We start from the raw sequence: 22,505 nt of genomic DNA, 5'->3' as shown, positions 1-22,505 counted from the left end.
TCAGTCTTGCCCATTGTTTCACTGTTGAACATTCTCTGCTGCATTTTTAGGTTTCCAGCAGTGAGATGGATTTTGTGTTGAATGTACAGTATATTTCCAAACTATGATTGATGCAGTTATTTATTCAGTAAATTTTATAGCTGTTTGATGAGTGTTTGAATGCTAATTTCTCATGATATTTTGCTAAAACTCTGTTCTATCAACAATGAAATGATATTTTGGTAGCATTAGCTCTGAGGCGGTGGCTGATTTAAAATAAAACCATTTGATTGCTGTGCTCCTTTCTCTATTAAGAGCAGAAAATAACAAAGCAAATGTTTGGAGTGTCAACTTGAAACCTTGGTTACTTCAAAAGCAGAAAAAGAAAACCATTGTGCAGATCATGCAGTTCTTAGGAATCAGTCTTTGCTTTTGGAATCTTCCCAACTGAAAATCCCAGCTGTCAAGTGAATATTTTATTTACTTTATTAACAACCTTGATGAAAATATCTTACTTCAAGTTGAAAATAATTTAGCATACAGTTCATTTTCCCAGATAATGACTGTGCTCTAATAGGTGTATATTCAGTTTAGAACAATCTAGTTATATATTTAAATAGAATCTTATATATTATAGGAAAGTATAAAAAAGGCATAATTGCCTTTTTTTAAAAAAATACCTAAATGTCCAAAACGGAGCAAGTGCTTCAATAGTGACATGCAAATACAAATGCAATTTTAAAACTTTCTGATGTCATATTCCTTATTAAATATATGAAATCAAATTATATAAGGAGGAAAAACTTAAGTATTGTTGAGTTATTATGAACCTTTAGTGGTAGTCCTTCCAGTGATTAAAAATGTCTGCCAATGGAATGGAGAGGCGACTATTAGTAATCATTTAATTCCTGCAGCACAGTACATATCTGTGGAATTGATGTGGGCATGTATAATGGATTGCAGGGAGAAAAGAATGGCCAAGAATATTCAACATCTTTGTCTAGTTGAGGGAATTTTCCAATATTTGAATAACTGTTATTGGATATAATTTATAGTCTACAAACAGACTTCCCAATGTGGTGGCTAAGAGTACCAATATATCTAGGGGACTTCCTTTGCCACTCATCAGGCTCCTTGTCTCATTGAATTCTGAATTTCTGCATTTAAAAAATGAGAAATTGGGAGAGGAAGCTTGAGCACAAATGAACATGTACACATAAGAGTCCCTGACGGGATGGGGTTGGGTTTTTATAATTAGTTTTAATTTTTAATATGTATTAATTATTACGGGCATAATGGTTTAATCACTTTTTAATTTTTGTATTCTGTTTTTTATTATGTATTGCCCTGTTCACCACCCTGAGTCCTTCGGGAGAAGGGCGGTATACAAATTAAATTATTAAATTAAATTAAATAAGTGAAGAAGAAATTCCCAAAGTCAAGGAAGTCACCTTATTAGAATCCCAAAGTTTCCATCTTCAAAGCAGCAGGCAAAAGAATTGTCAGAGAAATCTGAGGGTCAAAGAGCCATAGAAGATTTGTCAGTCTGTGATTCAAAGTTAGAATCATAGGATTCAAAAGTTAAGATTCCAGGAACATGGAGTATGAATTAGTGAACAATTGTCCCTGGGGTTGCTACCTATCTACTGTAAGTAGACACAGTGTTATTGTTGCTCATTATGGGAAGGTGTGGGCAGTGGCGTAGCGTGGGTTGTCAGCACCCGGGGCAAGGCAAGTAATTTGCACCCCCTAACCCGTGGATTTTAGCACTCAAGTCTCTTCCACTAGATTAGTTAAAGAAACCCTTACCCCCTAAGCACATGTATTGTTTGTTATGAAAATACTGATGTAATTAAAGTAAAATGCCGCTGCACTGTCCCTCCCCCAGATAGTCCCTCGCTCTCTTTCCGCACCGCACCGCATGCCTGGCACCCCCCCCCTCCACAGTGGGCGGCGACCCGGCAGCTCGGATCGGACTGCAGTGAGAGAGAGTGAGTGACCCAGGCAGGGGCAGAGAGCTGCGAGTGCGAGCGCGCCCCCCCAGATGTTGCGTCCGGTGCGGCTGGCCCCCCCTGCACCCCCCACACTATGCCACTGGGTGTGGGTCCTCTCTTGCAGGGAGCTTTGCAGAGTCCCTTTGCTCCACTCTTCTCCATTTGGTGAACTATTTCACTGAGTGGAGGCAACAGCTGAGAGCCTCATCTTCTGAAACCAATAGCAGGCAATCTTGTTGATTTCCAACTAGCTCACCTCAACTTCCTGCAAGTCCTCAGATAGGAATTCATCTGGTAACTCCGCAGGGTTAGGTTATTTATTTAGAACTGGACAGATTCCAATCACCCATCAAACTGTAAAATTATTTTAGAACGCTTTAGCTTTGGCACTTGAAGAATTAAAGGTGTGAAGTTTTATTTATAATTTTTCCCACATTTATTATTTTTATAAATTACCCAAGGCAATGAACATATCTAATACCACCACCTCCTCCTCCCAACAGCAAGCCTATGAGGTGAGTTGGCCTGAGAGAGAATGACTAGTCCAAATCACCCAGTCAGCTTTCATGCCTCAAATGGGACTAGAACTCATAGTCTCTTGGTATCTAGGCTAGTGCCTTAACCCCTAGACCAGTGATGGCGAACCTTTTAGTGACCGAGTGCCCAAAAACCACCCCCTGCCCGCCCACAGGGCCACCCACCACCTCCACTGCCCACCGCAGCAAATTACCCAGGCAGCCCAGCAGCGCCATGGTGGCCACACCCCGCAGCATCATCTGCCTGTGATGGGGCACGAGAGCAGTCTTGTCCCCACTGCCCAGCTGCCATGTCCTTGGCTGCGCTGCTCCACGTGGGTCATGCTCTGGGGCGACTCTCCTCCAGGGGGGCTGCTGGTGAGAAGGGAGCTGGGGGGGTGGGCTGGGGTGACAGCGCCCATGCCCACAGAGAGGGCTCCAAGTGCCACCTCTGTCATGCGTGCCATAGGTTCACCACTGTTGCGCTAGACCAGTGATGATAATAATAATAAACCTTTATTGTCAAAGTTCAACATGTGTACATTGAGATTAGCTGAGCCTCCCCCCGTGCTCTCCCCCCCAACACACAGTGACAACAAACCCTCCATCCTACCACACCATGTGAACCAACTACACCACACACCGGCCTCCCAAGTCAATTCTGCATAAGATTATGTCTCATTTAAAAGCCTAATAGCCCACGGATAAAAGCTATTTTTCAACCTGTTGGTATGGCTGGCTATATTCCTATATCTCCTACCGGATGGTAGGAGAGTAAAGAGATACCGTCCAGGGTGTGAGTCATCCCTGAGAATCTTCCTCACTCTTCCAAGGCAATGAGCCCTGGCGATGTCATCCAGTGGTGTCAGGGAACAGCCCACAATGTCTTGTGCTGTGCTCATTACCCTCTGTAATACTTTCCTGTCCGCGGCTGTCAGACCAGCATACCAAACCACAATACCATACGAGAGGACGCTCTCTATAGTAGACCGGTAAAAGAGGGTCATTAGCTGTTGTTCTACCCTGTTCTTCCGCAAGACCCTAAGAAAGTGAAGCCTCTGTTGGGCCTTTCTAGTCACCTGGGTTGTGTTAACTTTCCAGGTCAGATCTTCACAGAGGTAGACTCCCAGAAATTTAAAGGAGGAAACTCTCTCTACACAGTCCTCCCCGATGTAAAGTGGGGCAGGTTCCTCCTTTTTTCTCCGGAAGTCTAACACCATCTCTTTCGTCTTGCCGATGTTTAGGTGCAAGTTGTTGTTACTACACCATATGGATAGTTTTTGTACCTCCGCCCTATATGCTGTCTCATCCCCACCTGTAATAAGACCCACCACAGTTGTATCATCTGTGAACTTGATTATCACAGTGGATGGGTTAGATGATACACAATCATAAGTGTATAAAGATGGCGAACCTTTTAGAGACCGAGTGCCCAAACTGCAACCCAAAACCCACTTATTTATCGCTGGGTGCCAGGTGGGTGTGGCCTACTGGGTGGGTGTGGCTGTAGTGGTCATGGAGGTTTGGATGGGTGTGGCCAAGGTGGGTGTGGTCACCTCAATGTCGCCCATGGGGAGGGACACCTGTGCGGGGTGGCTGGTTGAAGAGGGACAGTTGCCACCTCCGAGGCATGGTGTGGGTGCCCACATGGAGAGCTCTGAGTGCCACCTCTAGCACCCGTGCCATAGGTTCGCCACTACTGCGCTAGACCAAAGTGACTCTCTAAAGTTCTAATCTAATCATCTTAAGAACACCTGAAAGAAGATGGAATGTTTTTCTGAAATTTTTAAAACTTGGTCTTCAAAGTACGCTTGCTTATATATGGAGAGAGGGAAAGCACTTACATCTTTTAAGTTTTTTCTGGTATACTTATAATTTTCCAGACTCTTCAAATATGGTTACAGTTGTAACATTCTTACATGCACATGTTCTCACGGTCGCAAGCTATATAATACTAACTTTTTAATTTTCTTTTTTTAGCTGTTTAGGGAAGTAAGGATAATGAAGATTTTAAATCATCCCAATATAGGTAGAGTATGATTTAAATATTCTTTTCTTGCATAGCTGTTTATCCATTCAAATAAAATATATGTACATTTAACTTCCTCATAATACATATGATTTTTTTAAGCACATCAATCATTCTACTGCATTCAATATCTTCCTATATTTCCACAGTTTCATTCAGCTATACTCAAATTTAAAAATCTAAAGTCTCAGTATGCAGATTGATCTCATAGTTATCTCCTATATGTGAAATCTTTCTGCTGGGTATCCCACTCCCTTAATTATTTGCTGCAAGGCAGAATTAATGGATTCGTCATAATATCACCAAACATTCTGTGGTATATTGTGAGCAGGTATCACAAATAACATTGGCTCATCATAACTCAAGTAGTTGCTGCATTCTGCAGGGGAGGGCAGTTTTCAAAGTCAGAAGCCTTCTGGATGTAAATGAATACTTTTGCTTGCGGTTTGATCCCTTTCAGAGGAGGTAATTGTACAGTATATATATCCATTACAGCTGATAATCCAAATTTCTTCTGAAGCACATTAAATAATATTAATTGTTGAGATATGGAAATAAGTGGATTAGATAAAAATTGAAAAGTCTTCTTTCTGTGTTTCATTCTGCCCTGGCTTTGTCTTTTGTAAGGCTGTCTCATTATCTTGGGCACTATTCTTTATAAGTGCTCAGACATGCTCTATTACATTAATTCTTTCTGGAAAGGCTTGAGCTGCTCTGAGCAAACACTCAGCTCACCTTCCGTTTCCTCCACCTTCAACAAGCCCTCATCCACCTGGGTAACATATGTTGAGGACCTTCAGGCTAACAGGAAAGGGAGAGCACACAGGAAAAAGGAGTGGGAACAATAGAGTATAAAGCAAGGAGGTGAAGAGAATAAGACACTGGGGAGAAAGAAAATAATTAGAAACATTGCTAGAGAAAAGGATGAGGGGAATATGAATGGATGGCAAGAAAATAGGCTTCCAAATCTGGACAGAAAAAAATTATGAAGATGACCACTGAATTGCATGCAGTAAAACATTTTTGCAGCTCAGATCTAATAGCCTTAATAAATGGAATGGTGCGTCTCAAAAAGTGTTTGCCTTTGATCTCTTCTGCTGCTGAAGTACTGGAAATAGCCGTGGTGGTACAGTGGTTAGAATGCAGTATTGCAGGCTAAATCTTCCCACTGCCAGGAGTTCAATCCTAACCGGCTCAAGGTAGACTCAGCCTTCCATCCTTCCAAAGTCAGTAAAATGAGGCCCCAAATTGTTGGGGGCAATATGCTGACTTTATAAATCACCTAGAGAGTGCTGTAAAGTACTGTGGAGCCGTATATAGGTCTAAGTGCTATTGCTAAGTACTATCCATAAAATAATTTGTCTCATTGTAAACTTCTCCCCAGCTTCAGGAGACTTTGTCCTTAAAATATTTGGATCTGTTGCAGCTTTGCAGCATTCAGCAGAGGGTTGCACATGCTGAATTTATAACCCAAGTACACATTTATTTTCAAATGAGATTGAATTATATCAGCTTAATTGGCATTTAAAAGTAAACACAGGTATTGAAATTAGTTATTACTGAAAGTAATTTTTGTGAAGTTAGCATTTTTGTAATTTGAATAATGAAGAGAATAAAGCAGTAACTAGTTTGTAGCTGCTAAGAGACTATTACTTTTGGATTAAATTCTGAGGTCCAATTAACACTGATTACTTGTAGTATAGTCAAGGCCATGGTTTTCCCAGTTGCAGTGTATGGCTGTGAAAGTTGGACCATAAGAAAGGCTGAGTTCCAAAGAATTGAGGCCTTTGAACTATGGTGCTGGAGAAGACTCCTGCGAGTCCCTTGGACTGCAATTTGTTCAAACCGGTCAGTCCTAGAGGAGATCAATCCTGACTGCTCTTTAGAAGGCCAGATCCTGAAGCTAAAACTCAAATACTTTGGCCATCTAATTAGAAGGAAGGACTCACTGGAGAAGAGCCTAATGCTAGGAAAGATTGAGGGCAAGAGAAGAAGGGGACGACAGAGAATGAGGTGGCTGGATGGAGTCACTGAAGCAGTAGGCGTCAGCTTAAATGGACTCCAGAAGATGGTAGAGGACAGGAAGGCCTGGAGGAACGTTGTCCATAGGGTCGCGATGGGTCGGACACAACTTTGCAACTAACAACAACAACAACTTATATCTCGGGGCTTTGTTGTTATGAACCTATCAGGAAAAAAATGCTTTTCTCTTTTTTCCCCTTTTTAAATTAACATCTTTTTTCTTAAGATGTATAACTACAATACAGTATTTTTTGGCATGGTAATGCTAAAGAACGCCTAGTTAAAAACACACACATTAAGTAACAACTGTGTTCATGTGATTCTAATTTAAGAAAGGCTAATTTGAGAAAAACTTAGATTATATTTGTGATGTTATCTGAGTATATGATCGAGCTGTGAATATTGATTTGAATAATTATTTGAAAGGAATATTTTGAATCTTGTGTGTCTCTAATCAGTATAATTCATTAGCAATGTTTAGTTCTCAATTAGTACTTTTATAATTATCAGATATGTAGGAAGACTTGATCTTTGATAGTTATAAGTTCACCAGAAATTGAATAAATATTGTATTCTTAGCTTGAGGCAAAAACCTTAATTAACCAAATGTAATATAAAGATTATAATTATGAAAAATTGATGTTTTAATACTGAAGTCTGCCTTATTTCTATAAATTTCTTCCAGTAACCATATGCACATCTCTATTCATATTAATCTGAAAATATCATTTCACTATCTAAACCAAAGGTCTTCAAACTTGCCCTTTTATGACTTGTGGACTTCAACTCCCAGAATTCCTCAGCCAGGCATGCTGGCTGAGTAATTCTGGGAGTTGAAGTCCACAAGTCATAAAAGGGCCAAGTTTGAAAAAGCCCCTGATCTGAACATACATAGTATACTAGAATGAATAATTAAATGATATTATGTTCATACACAGTATTATATGTATATATTATTTAATGTGGCGTAGTGGTTAGAATGCTGAATTGCAAGCTAATTCTGCCAATTGCCAGGCAGTTCGATTCTAACTGGCTCAAGGTTGACTCATCCTTCCATCCTTCTGAGGTTGGTAAAATGAGGACCCAGATTGTTGGGGGCAATATGTTGACTCTGTAAACCACTTAGAGAGGGCTGTAAAGCACTGTGAAGTGGTATATAAGTCTTAAGTGCTATTGCTATTAGAAAACTTGAGTAATAACGTTTTTTCCTGGTTTACTTCAAAGGCCATTTTGATTTCTTTGAAATGATAGTAATATGCTTTTGAAGAAGAAGCTCCATGCAGTAGCTTCTAAATATTTTCCAAGGGCAACACCATGTATCATAATGTAAATGGGTGGTCAGTAAGGCATCAGTAATTTTGAGACCCCTTATCCAGGAATGGCTGAAATAGGTGCACAAAATGTAACTGTACAAAATATTTGCCTCACCTGTTGCTTGCTGATCATTTACTAACCCAGTAAAACCTCAAATAATGAAGCACCTCTGAATGGAGGAGTACAATTCCCATATGTTTGGTTCGGAACCAAGATCAGTATCATTCAGCATTTTACTTTTTCTTAATAAAACTTTCTATTCAAATCCTAGTCAACTAAATAGAACACATTTTTTCTGACTTTCTTAAGAAAAAGAGTAATAATGGTAAAGGTTAGTTTTCAGATTTTAAAATAAAATTGTTACCATTAATGAATTCTTATGCTGTCTTGAGAAGATATCAAAAGCAAGTTTTGTGTTGATTTCGAATGAGAATTGTGATGGATATAATGGAGAACTAGGTTATAATTATGTATTCTTGTATGATTGTTAATAGGTAATGTTTTGTTATTTTGTTTCCATTGCTTTAGCTTGCTTATTTAAATAAATTTAGCTGTATTATATATTACAGTAATAAATGTTTACGTATATAGTATTTTAAATCTCCTGAATGTGACAGTGAAATAACAGGATGGGCTCACTTAAATGTTACTGCATTAGCCTTTGATTTGTTCTGGGGAGGGAGGGTGGAGTTAACTTCCTAAAATATAATCAATGGGTGCTTCCTGAAACTACATAGAGGTCTGAACTTAATTGGTTTTAGTACTGCATCCCCTAATAGAGAAAAAATGCTATTGTTGCAATGCAGAGAGCTTTCTTTCAGCTGATGTTTAGCAAGGCTTTTGACATTTTTCTGTGAATACTCATCTCTGCCTGTAAACTGCTTTTGAGATTCCCCTGTGATTTTAATTATAGAATATGCAGTTCAGCTTAAGGAGAGGCTATGACTCAGTGAAAACAACATACTATGTAGAGTCAGTTGTTAGCATTTCTAGCCAAAGGACATTAAGTAGAAAATTGAGATGGCAATTTGCAAAAGGAGCCAGGTTTCTAATGTGCTTAGCAATTCTTTGCTGTTCTTGTATTCCAAGGAAAATTTGATCAAAATATGTATTTTGTATGTGATATCATTCACTGGAATATCAGGTAGGAGAATGAAATACACAAATATTGTAGAAGTAAATGCGTATAACTGATAGCATCTCTAAATTGGTTCTTTCTCTTCCTTTTTTTTTTGGTTGTTATTGTTCCAGTTAAATTATTTGAAGTAATTGAGACTGAAAAAACACTCTACTTAATCATGGAATATGCAAGTGGAGGTAAGTTCAAGCACTTGCATGCAAAACATTTATCTAGCTTCTATTTATATAAAATTTTATTTTTGAATAAGAAATTTAAGAATCACCACTTTACTTTCCTTGTAAATATAAGAATACTTAATTATTTTCAGTGATTACTTTTCCCTTGTTATTAAGCAAGGACTCAAAAGTTATCTAGCATAGGATTCCAGAACTTTAGATGTTTGTTCTTTCAAAAAACACTTGTACTTGTTAATTTATTTGCCCTGTTTAAATAATTGTATTTGTTATATTAATAAACTCCGTTTCCATCCAGTTGGGAAAATAAAAAGTGTAATTCGTGAAATGTGTATTTTCCCCTCAATTCTTTCTTTTATGTCCTTGGTGCTTTATATATTTTCTAAATAACATGTTAATTTGCAAATAAACATTTTTACACTGGTTTGTCCTTTGTACACAGTACAGTATATCACTTGCACAGCACAGTATATCACTTTCTGTTTTATTTGTACACAATAAAACATTTTATACGTAGACTGTTATGATTAGCTATCAAAATGTTTGGGGTTAAGCCTAAGAATTGTCCACAAACAAGATAATTTTATCTTCATTACTTCCTCTTTATTTTGCATTTTTGAAAACAAAATGAAATCTTGGTCACTAAGAGTTACAAAAGAGATCTCATTGTTCATATACAGAACAATTTATTTATATTTAGCATGTAAATATACTGTAAGAAATGGTTGAACAGATTTTTTTTTATTTTCATAGAATAGCTTCCTTCTCAGTGATAAGGAACACTGATTAGATTAACTGGTGATTAAAGATTATCTGTGGGAACAGTTTATAGTCATATTTAATACAATATAAAAGAAATTTTAAATATTTTTCAAAGCATCAGAACTTAAATTTTAGCAATACTTTGATACTTTTATCTCCTGAGGAATCAGTGCTTACAGTTGTTTCTGATTATTTTAGAACAGTTAGCTTCTCCAAATCCTCAGATACTTTTTAAATAATTTTGTGTTTTACATTTCATATTTAGTTTTATTTACTTATTTATTCTAAAAGTTATAAAGGAACTAAATCTGGTCAGGATGGTCTTCATATTGGGCTTCAAATAACATTTAATCCCTTGTGGTTTTATTATGATTGATTAGTTTCTACTTCAGGATTTTCCCTATCTTGGCTTAGTCATGCTTTTGGTTTTTAATTTAATTTTTATTAATATTCTGGACAGTCCCAATATTTGATGTTAAATTGACTTCTGAAAATGAGGTGTTTAATTTTCATGCAGTTTGTCTTGCAGGTAGGAAAAGACATATTTCAGTAATAGCTACAAGCTGAAAGCTATATCAAGTCTTCCTTTTTTAAACAAAAACATACAAATAATTTCCTCTGTACTACCATCTAAATAAGGCAAAATTAATCCTTTTCTAGACCATTGGTTGGCTAAGTCCCAACAGTCAACTTGGAGCTGTGATTATCTACCAACTCTATTGATTTTCTGTTGTTTCTGGGTTCAATATAAAGTATAGTTAATGATTGTTAAAGCACTTAATGGTCTTGGGCTAGATTATCCAAGATCAATTTGAGTCCATTAACCTGCACAGCATTAAAAATGGTTTCAGAGGCTTACTAGGGATAAGATGGACAGGTACATGAAGGCCCATATTTTGTTGATGATGTCAACATTGAGGAATATTTTAATGCCTGGAAAATCTATAGCTTTTCCCATCACCACTTATTATTGTTTTTGTGGTTGTTGTTGTTGTTTAAAACCTTTGACCACACAAAGTAGCTAATGGATTCATCACTCTCCAAGCACTTCCCTTTCTATCTAGTCTTTGAATTCAGGAGTTTCTTTAACAGGGCCTCTCCAGCTAGTCTTCCCCTCTGGATAGATGTTCTGCACCATCTCCATCTCAGATACACCAATAACAGCCATACTTCCTACAACTGACCCCATTCCCTTGGGTTCCCCAGCTCTGGTGATGACAGAAAATGATGTGGAAGGTCTATTTCACAGACAAAAGCCTGGAAAAGCACCTGGCCCAGACAAGATAACTCCTTGCTTGAAAGCTTGTGCTGATCAATTGGCCCCCATCTTCACCCGAATCTTTAATAAATCACTTGAGATGTGCTATGTTCCTTCTTGCTTCAAATGCTCTACTATCATCCCAGTGCCAAAGAAGCCCTCCATTGAAGAACTGAATGACTGCAAATGGATTCCTCTCACATCTGTAGTTATGAAAACCTTTGAAAGGTTAGTGCTGGCCCACCCAAAAACTATCACAGAAATTGCTTTTAGACCCCTTGCAATTTGCCTACCGAGCAAATAGATCAGCAGATGATACTGTTAATATGGCTCTGCACTACATCCTACCACATCTTGAATCTCTAAAGACCTATGCAAGGGTCCTTTTTGTAGATTTTAGCTCAACATTCGATACCATCATTCCAGATAATTCTTTTCACTAAACTAAATCAGCTAGCCGTGACTGACCACACCTGTAAGTGGATCATAAGCTTTCTAACAGACAGAAAGCAGCAAGTGAAGCTAGACAAAATCACATTAGATACGTGTACAATTAGCACGGGGGCCCTCCAGGACTGTGTACTCTCTCCACTTCTCTCTATATCCCAATGACTGCATCTCGAAAGATCCCTCTGTTAAAGTACTGAAGTTTGCAGATGATACAACAGTGATTGGCCTCATTCGAGACAACAACAAATCAGCATACAGATGGGAGATTAAACAACTAGCCTTGTGGTGCAGCTGGAACAATCTTGAACTGAACACATTCAAAACTGTAGAAATGACAGTAGACTTAAGGAGAAACTGTACTATTCTACAACCTCTTACAATACTAGACAACACAGTATCAACAGTAGAGACCTTCAAGTTTCTAGGTTCTATATCTCAAGATTTAAAATGGACACCTAACATCAGAAATGTCATAAAAAAGCACAACAAAGAATGTTCTTCCTGCGCCAACTCAGAAAACTCACACTGCCCAAGGAGCTACTGATACAGTTTTACAAAGGAATTATTGAGTCTGTCCTTTGCACCTCTATAACTGTCTGGTTTGGAACTGCAACCAAACAAGGCAGACACAGACTTCATCGAATAGTTAGAAAAAAACAGAAAAAACAATTGCTACCAGCCTGCTTTCCATTGAGGGCCTGTATACATCACAAGCAAGAAAGAGGGCTGTGAAAATTATCTACAGACCCCTCACATCCTGGACATAAACTATTTCAACTTCGTTCCTCAAGACAACGCTACAAGGCATTGCACACCAGAATGACTAGACATAAAGACAGTTTTTTCCCATGCCGTCACTCTGCTTAACAACTAATTCCTACAACACTGTCAAAATAATTAGTAAAGCTGTGTTACTATGATACTCCTCATCTTTCCTATTACCTATCCTTAACTACAAGTTTGCTGGTTGTAGTTTTTTGGTTCCGACAGATGAAACTCTTTGTGTCTGTCTGTGTGTGTGTGTGTGTGTGTGTGTGTAGAGCCAGCGGAATAAGAACGTCTGTGGTGTGTCAGCCATGGTGGTACCTGAGATGCAGTGGGCGTCTTACGACAGCCGTCATTTGTCCCATTCTGTTTGGGCCGGTTCCTCCTCCTCTCTAACCCCACGAAAGCAAGATAGAAAAAGTTGTGTGTGGGTGCACGCATGTGTGTGGGCACATGTGGGCATTCGGACTAATGAATGAATGGGTAGAAAGGGAGAGGGAAGGGAGGGAGAGAGGGAGGGAGGGAGGGAGAGAGAATGGGAATATATGTGGTTGTCCTTAATGAAATACTTTGATTTTTTTTTAACTAAGAGATGAGGTATGGGGATAATTATGCTACATTTAAAGATGGTAGATAAGCTACTAAAATTTTTTTACCTGTTGGGATGAAGGAGAAAGGGTTTTTTCCCCTCTTTCTCCTGTCCTTTTTTTCCCCCATTTTTGTTTCCTATTTTTCTATTTGTAGTTTTTATAGTTTGCACCGGCTTTTTATTTCATAAATACGAGGAGGACTCAAATAGACATTGAGTATTTTATTTGAAAGTAACCTTCGACCCGGCATCTTTTTTTTTTTTGGAGTTCAAAATGTTTTGGTTGCATGCAGAAATAAAAATTTGTTTTCTTTGTAGCAGTTAATTGATTTCATAAATGCAACACACTAGTTTTTTTATACATAGCATAAAGGTAAAAAAAACAATATATGCAGTGTTATCTTCATTTTAGATGTCAAAAGGGTTCTGTGGCTCCCATTGTTTTGTTTTCTGTGGGAAACAGGTACAAATGGCTCTTTGAGTGTTTAAGGTTGCCGACCCCTGGACTAGGGATTGCTCGGGCCACCTCTCTATCCAACTGGCTATCTTGTGAAACTCATACGTATTCCAGTGCAGGCCTGCCGGCTTGCTTTATCTTGTGGACTTGTTCTTCCGCTTTGAGGGCAATGGATGGGTCCTTGAACCTTGCTCTCAGTCCTAGGAGGAAGAGATGGGGGTCCTCCAATTTAGGTGCCTGCTCGTTATATAAATTGTTCAGGCACTCAAATGCTTCTCCTTCTAAACTGGACACAATCATGTCGACCATAGCGGCTGGGTTCGGATAGAGATAGGCACAGCAGCTCCAGTGAGAGCGCACTTGGTTGAAGAAAAAAATTCAGCTTCTCTGGGTCCCCATCGAAGGTTGCTCTGAGGGGGTGGTGCCATCAATGGTTGCTAACCTTCCCACTGTGGCTGTTGCGCCCCCAGCTGTTGCTGCCCCCCCATGGCAGCTGCTGCACCTCTAGTGGCTGCAAGCCTCCCTACAGTTGCTGCACGTTTGGGGGCTGTTGCCACCACCACAGCTGTTGCTGCATTGCCTGTGGTTGTGGCATCCCTAGTTGCCGTAGGTCTCACAATGGTTGCCTGGATGGGGGCTGCTGCCAGCCCCCCTGCTGCTGGCCTGTGGGGGGCTATTCCCAGTTGCTGTAGGCCCCCCTGTGGCCCCTGAGGGAGTTGTTGCTGGATCCCCATCGCTTGCAGGCCCCTCAGCAATAGCTGTACATTCGGAGTCAGCGGCCATCCTCACTCTTGCTGCTGTACTCCCATCTGTTACTGATCTGGTGGCTGCATCACCCCAAGTTGTTGAAAGTCCCCAATCAGCTGCTGCAAGTTTGGGGGCTGCGACCACCCTCAGCTTGGCTGCTGCACTAGCAGAGATTGCTGGGCTACCATCTGTGGGGGCTGCGGCATCCCCCAGAGCCTTGGTGGAGCAGTGGGCTAATGCCTCCTTAAGTAACACCAGCTGCCTGCAATTAGTGAAGGTTCGCATCCCACCAGGCTCAAGGTTGACTCAGCCTTCCATCCTTCCGAGGTAGGTAAAATGAGGACCCAGATTGTTGGGGGCAATTAAGCTGACTTTGTAATAATGCCGCTTGGGGTGTGTGTGAAAGCCCTAATAAGTAGGCATATACATAGAATGAAGGCTACTGCTAAGTTTGTAAGCCGCCCTGAGTCTTCGGAGAAGGGCGGGATATAAATGGAATTAAAAAAAAATTCTGTGGGGGCCCCGGGCTGGATGATCGATAAGCATGTCGATCCGGGGATTGGTTGTCCCGTCAATGATTCGGGCTCTTATCTCGGCAGCAATCTGGGCTTTTGAAGGGGTGACAGCTGGAGCTATCTCTCTCTGCGGGGCTGGAGGCTCTGGTAGGGGGCTTCGAGGACAGGGAGGCTGTCTGATCTGTACAGGAGGGGCTGGGGGTTCCCCTTGTCAGGAGTTGGTGGCTGTCTTGTCGATCATCCTGATCGCTGGTGTATGGGGAATGGGAGGGTTGCTCTTTGCTTCTCATCTCTAGCTCCTCGAACCTCTCCACCAACTTCTCCACTGACTGACTACGAGCTGTGGTCAGGTACTTCCACTCACCCAAGTCCTTAGCGACAGACAATTTTGTAGCTCTCCACCGGTCTGGGGAACGTGACATGTGGGAATCTTTTCATCGTAGCTCAACCTCGTCTGCCTTTGAAGCACTAGAATGTGTCAAGGCCATCTTGAGGCGTCTGGAGTCTCTGCTGGACTGGGCCTGTTCTGACAACCAGATCAGCAACATGGGCTTTGCCCCCAGCTGGGAAGCCTGAAAAAGTTCCTTCTCTATTGGCGCGCTGGCTGTCGCTCCGCCCCCCCCCCGGGTAGCAGCCACTGCCAGGGTGCTGGTTTCAGGTGTTCTCTCTCCATGCTGATATCTTCCCTGAATCTTTGTCGGCTTATCCCTTGATTCTAGGGACAGTGACTGGGGCTCGGGACCCCAAGATAGTTTAAGCCAAAAGTTGGAGTTTTGGGCTTAAATGTCATGATTCTGAAAGATGACACTCTTCGAAGAACTTTGAGGTATTGTTTACCTAAGGAATCTTTATTTGAGTAGCATAGCACCAGCACTAACATAATTGAAGCCAAAAACTGAGTTCCCCTCCCCAGAGCACATAGTATCAAAGCACAATTCCCCCCTTCCAATTAACAGTCATAAATCACATTGCCCGATTAGTTTGAAATGCGGGCTTCCCCTCCAGCTCTCCAGCCCGCCAATTCTTTATCATCTCTTATTTCAATAACCTTGGTTCTCACACTAGGTTCAGTATTATTATGTCTAGCTAGACTCTCATCCACATTCCTTCCCCCAGCATCATCTAACTCTAAAAAGAAAAAGAAGAAAACGGTTGCATCTCCATCTGTTGCCAGTGGAAAAACATCCAATGTTAGCAGCGTTGACAGATTATTTGTATAAGTGGTTGCTGGCTGATTATTGATATGGCTGTTACAGGTGCCTCAGGTAGGGGAAGCCTAGCATAGGCCCACATCCACTTGTTCTTGGTCTTCCAGGGTCCCCCCCCCCAGGTACCCTTCCTGCCCCTTGGGATCTCCACAAGGTTTGGGCCTGCTTTCCTTCCCCACCAGGTCCCACATTCTCCTCCCTACCCCTTGTCACCAATCACTAGCTTACGTTCTGTGGAATTCCAGAGCTCCAGAGTTTGCATTGGTGAAGGAGAGTAGGCTGTTTTGCCACTGGGCATCCCTGTTAGCTTCATGGCAATATCGAATATCTATATTGTGGCCACTCCAAAAATGGTATCTGCTTCCGGGACAGAGTTGTGCAGCCTAGGGATGCCAAGGAATGGAGCAGCTTGCTTTTTGTCTCCAACTCAAGCTCTGGAGCTCTACAGAAGACAAGCGAGCAATCAGTGACGGGTTGGGGAGGAGGGTCTGGGACTCAATGGAGTATGAAAGCAGGCTGAAGGCCTGTGGAGCAGGATTTTGAGAGAAATGGGCAGGAGGCTACTACAGCATCGCTGCTGTCAATCATAAGGGAAAATCCACCCAAATTTTGTTCATGTGATTGCAGGGCTGCTGCAGTGGCCATAACTTTGAAACTGGGTGATGACTAGCTTTTCAAGAGTCCATTATAACTTTGAACCTAGTGACCAATCATAATTTGCAAATTAGTATGGAGATTTTTTTTTCCTGTTGGGCCTAAATAGTTTGGAAGTTAAACCACTCTGTTCTAGACCCTGAAAAAATGGGGTTGTGAAGAGCTTTCACATATTTTCCAAGGTGAGGGATTGTTGCTTTGGCATATGTTTTCCTTGCAAACTCCATTTATAGGGATCTTCGTTGAAGTCATGCAACTCTCTCAAGTATAGAAGCATAGTAACCACAGTCCCTGCTTCCCTAACTGCAGAAGTAATTTCTTACATATACATTATGGGGGAGCTTTAAAGGAATGCAAGATATGTTATCCTGAAATTCTTTCCAATTCTCTTAAAATATGTGCACTATATTTGTTATAGGATGGGAAAGCAGCTCACATAGTTTCCCCAAAGTCATCTGCGTATCGTTGTATGTAAAAGTTCAGGAGAGCTAGAGGCTCTAAATATGAGGCTATAGATGATGGAAAATTGCTAATAACTGGACAGAGGAATCTGTGGTAGTATAAGAAAGTGATTCAGGCAGTTTCCCCCTTCACATTATATTCATGTATTTACTCTTGATTCTAACACTAGGTACAAGTCATTATAAACTTCTTCAGTTTCCCATCATTAGTGATCTAACTTTATGTGATATTGCTGCAACAATAATTTTGACCTTATTTAATACAGAAAGCGGGGAAGAATTTGACATAATGGACAGCAAACATTCTCAATATTTGAACTATCCCATAGACTACAGCTTGGGGGAAAAAGAAGCATGATCAGGACATAACAAATCATATGCAAAACTAAAAAAAATATAAAATAATATGGTATAAATAATAATACTTTTTTCTTCCTTGTGTTACTAAAAGTTAATTACCCAGTGCCATTTATTACAGGAGATTGAGCACAGGCAAAATTATCTCTTTCATGCAATATGCAGTTGAATCTAAAGGAATCACCATTTTGGATCAAAATTAGATTCGGTGTTATTTATTATTGCTGTCATGATTATCTTACATCACCAAGATTAGAAAAAGCATGTTTTGGAATACCAATTCCAACATTGGTGAGAAAGTTGGAAAGTGAGAAAGAGAAAGAGTTAGTCTTTCTGCTTTGTTCCTGCTGTCATTTCTTGTAGTTATTTGACTTACTTATCTAAACAATTATAGCCCATTTATCCTCCAGTGTTTCAAAACGTTCACAGTAGTTCAAAATTAATATTAATGTAAAATGATTGTTCTAAAGCAGACATGTCAAACTCGACGTCATGTGACGTCACGCAATGTATCGGGACAGTTTTGCCATTGCCGGCAATGGGATGGGCGCAGCTTCCGGAGGGCGCTTCCAGCCCATGGTGCCGGCAGTTTGACACCCCTGTTCTAAAGTATTAAACAAAAACCCCAAAACAAGTAGAAACAACATAACAATTCTGAAGACGTTTAACAAAATATAACTTGAAATCTATAAGATTACACATGAATGTCCTGTTAGTTTCTAATTATACATTTATTGTCACAGTGAAGAATAATTTACTATTTGATCATTAAGTGATCTGTTTTTCTTTTTTATGCCTTAATTACAGGGGAGGTATTTGATTATCTAGTTGCACATGGAAGAATGAAGGAAAAAGAGGCAAGAGCGAAATTTAGACAGGTATAAAAATAATTTGATGTAAAATATTTCAATATTTTTTTCTGTTAATGATTGATCTCATCCTTATAGAGGCATTTGTTCATGGTGGATAATACTGATAAAATTGACTTCAACAATGTGACAGCAGTCCACCAGTGTTGATGCTGTAAGTTATATGATACAGAATTAAAGGAAGGTAACTCCTACATAATACAGTGTTTCTACAAGGAGTTAATGGAGAATACTCTTAATAGAAGAATCCAATCAGAGCAGGAAAAGACTTTTAGGCCATTAAATCTAATCTCAGTTCTATAAAGGAACCGAAAGGATTGACAACTTAAGTTTGTCTCTCTTCAGCTTTAGTATGTCAAGTAAAGAGAAGCAAAAATACATTATTGTGGAATGTTTCCTAATATTCAATTAGCATGTGCTTTCTTTATCTTAAATTGATTTTGATGCCCTGTAGGATGAGAACAGGTCTTGGTATCTTCTGATACCTTTGCAGATATTTAAAGAATGCTGTCATATTCCCTCTTTTCAGGCTAAATATCTCCATTCTTTCAATATTTCATCATAGGATTCAATTTTTAGCTCCCTGATAATTCAGTTTGCTGTTCTCAGAACCTGCTCCAGTTTGTCTAATTCCTTTTTATATTCTGATGTCCACAACTGGGCACAAGCTTTGAGAGGCAGTGTGATTAACCTAGAAGGAAGTGGAACTATTGTGATTTCAATTTGTTTTTATTGCTGTTTAAAATTTCATTTGCTGTTCATGCAGTAATCACATTGTTGGCTTATTCTCAGTTTGCAACCCACTTGTTTATGAAGACATTTTTCACAAGTGCTGTTACCAGCTGTTCCTCATCCTATACTGATTTCTTTTTCCTAAGTGAAGAATTTTACTTTTATGTATTATATTTCAATCTGTTAATCTTTAGCTCATTTTTGTAAGTTGTGAAAATGGTTTATGAATGGGATATTAATGTTCCATCCAATGTGTCATCTGCAGATTTGATAACCATTTTGTTCACTTGCTTAGTTAAATAATTAATAAAAATATTAAAAGAGTAGAGAATCCAAAACAGTTTCTTAGTGGCCCAAATGTGAACAACTTCAGTCCTGCATTCCAGCCTAAAACTCAGCTGGAAGAGTTTCTGTGGATCCTCCTCTTTTAATCTTTTGAGGGACATTTGTTCTCTACATTCATCTGATACTTCATTACCTGTCCAGAATGCATAGAGGTTCAACCAGATTATCAATAAGCTCCCTTGCTTTGCATCTGGCCTTAGAGAGTTCAAGTTACTCATATCACACTTCCTCAGTCCCATGCTTTAGGCTTGCCCCTTCATTCTGCTCTTTGTAATTGCCAAGAGGAACACATCCCATCTTACTGAGGAAGATTGAGCAGAAGCTGGAATTGAGTAATTTATTTTTTGTTTTCTTTCTTTTTTTGTCTGCTAGTATTTAACTGACTTAATTATGCAGATAAGATACTGATTTATTTTGAACATTTCTGAATGAGTTATTTTAATTGTTCCTGATATTCTTTGTCAATCTCTACTCACTGTAAGACCAACTTTGCAATTATGGACTCTTTGCAATTGTGTACTCTTCCTTGGTGGTACATTACTCTTTCCTCCATCTATATGCATCTTTTATATGTGCAGTTTTAATTTTCAGATCTTTTACTGAGCATTTTGTTGTAATCATGTAGGCTTCTTATGCAGTCTTGCAAATTTGTTTTCCTTGTTAGAATTGATTTTTTAATTATAATCCTTCTTCATGTTATTGAAAGCTTTTTTTCTGTACTCTAAATGAATTACTTTTGTATAATTATGTTATTACCATTACAATCTTTAAAATAACCTTCTTAGAACCCAGATTTCTATCTTAATATAAGTTTTTAAAAAATATATTTTTGCATATGGGGACTAAAATGCTACATAGCAAAGGACTCACCTTCATCATTAATTTTATTTCAAAAATATGCATGGGCACATTTAGGGCCCATGGGAATTACTCAGAAAATTTTAAAAAGTGGGCGGCTAATGGAAGATTAATAACAGCCAATATGAATAATAGACTTGCCTTCAGTATTGTAGTAAATACTACTATTTGAATAATTCTTACTAATTTTGAAAAATATGTTTGGAGCTGCACTCCTTCGCACTCATATTATGTCCTATATAAACTCTATAACTTTTCCTAACTTTAAGCACAGTTGCTAGAATATGTGACTGCAGAATCTGATTCTATAAACAATGTCTATTTTTATCATCGAACCTTTCTATACAGATAGTATCTGCAGTGCAGTATTGCCACCAAAAGCATATTGTTCACAGAGATCTCAAGGTAAGAGAATTATAAAGAATTTTATGTGCAATAATTTACAATTTTAGTCCATATTTTTTTACTCTTACATTTAACTTTTGCTTTAGTCTGAAAAAAATAATGGATTATATTCTGTGACAAAGATGAACTAGCTTGGCATGTTAAGGCTAATATTTGGCTGGCATTTTAATAGAGTTGAACTTATTTTAGGAAAACATACAAAAAAGTATTTTAAAATGTTTTTTATACTAAAAGGGGCTCTGTTGCACAAGTACAAGATGATTTAAAGGCAAAAGTAGAAGCAACACATCTAACTCCTTATTTTAAGCTGTCTATGTTTATTATTCCATCATTCCTTGTCTCTATGAAAAGTTGTTCTTACTTAGTGTGATATAGTCTATTTCCAGACTGTAACAGCAGCAACATTCCAGCTTGCATGTACTATAATATCCTTATAACTCCATCTTTGTTTGGGCTTTCAGCATCTTTGCTTAATTTCCCTTATTTCCTCAGTTCTTCATGTGTTGTTCCAAGATTTTAAACCTGTTTTCTAGCTTTCCTTTCCTTCTTCAGTGGCCACCTTTAAAACTTCAACTGTTTCACTTTAATTTCTCACTGCCAAAAGCTTCTACCTTATCTTTCCTTTTTTACTCAGTTCTAAACAATATTCTGAAAATTAATTATGAAGCTTCAGCTTTTGGAAAAAAAACGCCCAGCTTTTTGCTATCTTTTCATAAAGATGATAAATCTTTATTAAGTAATAATAAATAATTGGGTATATTTTACATTCTTTATTTTCAGTTGCCAGATAATGTTCAACTGTTTATCTGTTAAATCTTTAACTGTTATGCCAATTATATAAACCTCATCTTGAAGGCCAGCTGTTTATTTTTTGTGCCAAGAAACACCCCCCCCCAGTCTTATCAAATTATTTCTTTCCCTATAGGCTGAAAATCTATTACTTGATGCAGACATGAACATTAAAATAGCTGATTTTGGTTTTAGTAATGAGTTTACAGTTGGTAATAAACTGGACACATTTTGTGGCAGCCCTCCCTATGCTGCTCCAGAACTCTTCCAAGGCAAGAAATATGATGGACCTGAAGTAGACGTTTGGAGCTTAGGTGTCATTCTTTATACTCTTGTGAGTGGATCTCTCCCTTTTGACGGGCAGAATCTGAAGGTATGTAGCTAATTTATATTTAAAAGATGAGGAATGGGAAATACTTTTTGTGTCATTTCTCAGCTGTATTAGCATATTGACTGCTTTTTGTAATTTTCTGATCGCTGTTGATTTAAGGAACTCAGAGAGAGAGTGTTAAGAGGAAAATACAGGATTCCTTTCTACATGTCAACAGATTGTGAAAACCTGCTAAAACGTTTCCTGGTGCTAAACCCAACTAAAAGAGGCACTCTTGAGGTAATAGCATACTGAATAAACTTTTATTTTACTGTAACAGTAGTAGTAGACTTAATAATTTTTACATTTATTTTTGCATAGAATATATTCCTTAATAACTTTTCATCTGCTAGATCTCCCCAGTTGTTTTTCAGTTGCAGAAAGAGAAAACATACTTGGATATTTTAAAATGCCTACAGCATATTTTATACCAGATATAATTAACTGCCCTCTCCATTACTTGAGAAACTCACACTTTGTTGCTGGCTATACAAACATTGCATATTGTGCTAACCATGGCACTATACAGTTGACCGAAATCATCATATTGTCAGTAATGAACTCTGTCCTTGGTGTTTTTAAGTTTCTGAATTTTAAAGAGTTGTTGTGTTCCACCTGAAGTGCTCTTTGTGAGTCTGAATCTAACTGAATGACTTAATTATAGCAATCTGATCCTGGCTGATCATTAGATTTATTTTTGTACCAATACACCCCCCACAAATTAGAGTATTGGCAACAATTGTATTG

General features: G+C 38.9%; 1 protein-coding gene across 9 annotated transcripts in view; it reads left to right on the top strand.

The window, feature by feature from the left end:
- Window positions 1-22,505, top strand: part of MARK3 (microtubule affinity regulating kinase 3) — a 75,722-nt gene that overhangs the window by 28,089 nt on the left and 25,128 nt on the right. For 8 of the 9 annotated variants that reach the window (XM_083360032.1, XM_083360029.1, XM_083360031.1 and 5 more), the window contains 6 exons: window positions 4,469-4,517; window positions 9,105-9,170; window positions 18,198-18,268; window positions 20,543-20,599; window positions 21,525-21,761; window positions 21,879-21,998. In XM_083360032.1, coding sequence (XP_083216158.1) covers window positions 4,469-4,517; window positions 9,105-9,170; window positions 18,198-18,268; window positions 20,543-20,599; window positions 21,525-21,761; window positions 21,879-21,998 — 600 coding nt within the window. Of the gene's footprint in view, window positions 1-348; window positions 447-4,468; window positions 4,518-9,104; window positions 9,171-18,197; window positions 18,269-20,542; window positions 20,600-21,524; window positions 21,762-21,878; window positions 21,999-22,505 lie in introns of those variants that run through there. The other variant, XM_083360033.1, reaches the window with a different exon arrangement.

Source organism: Vipera ursinii, assembly GCF_947247035.1.
Source record: "Vipera ursinii genome assembly, chromosome: 1".
NCBI classification, from domain to species: Eukaryota; Metazoa; Chordata; class Lepidosauria; order Squamata; family Viperidae; genus Vipera; species Vipera ursinii.
The sequence above is the reverse complement of the archived record's forward strand: the minus strand, read 5'-3'. Positions and strand labels throughout refer to the sequence as shown.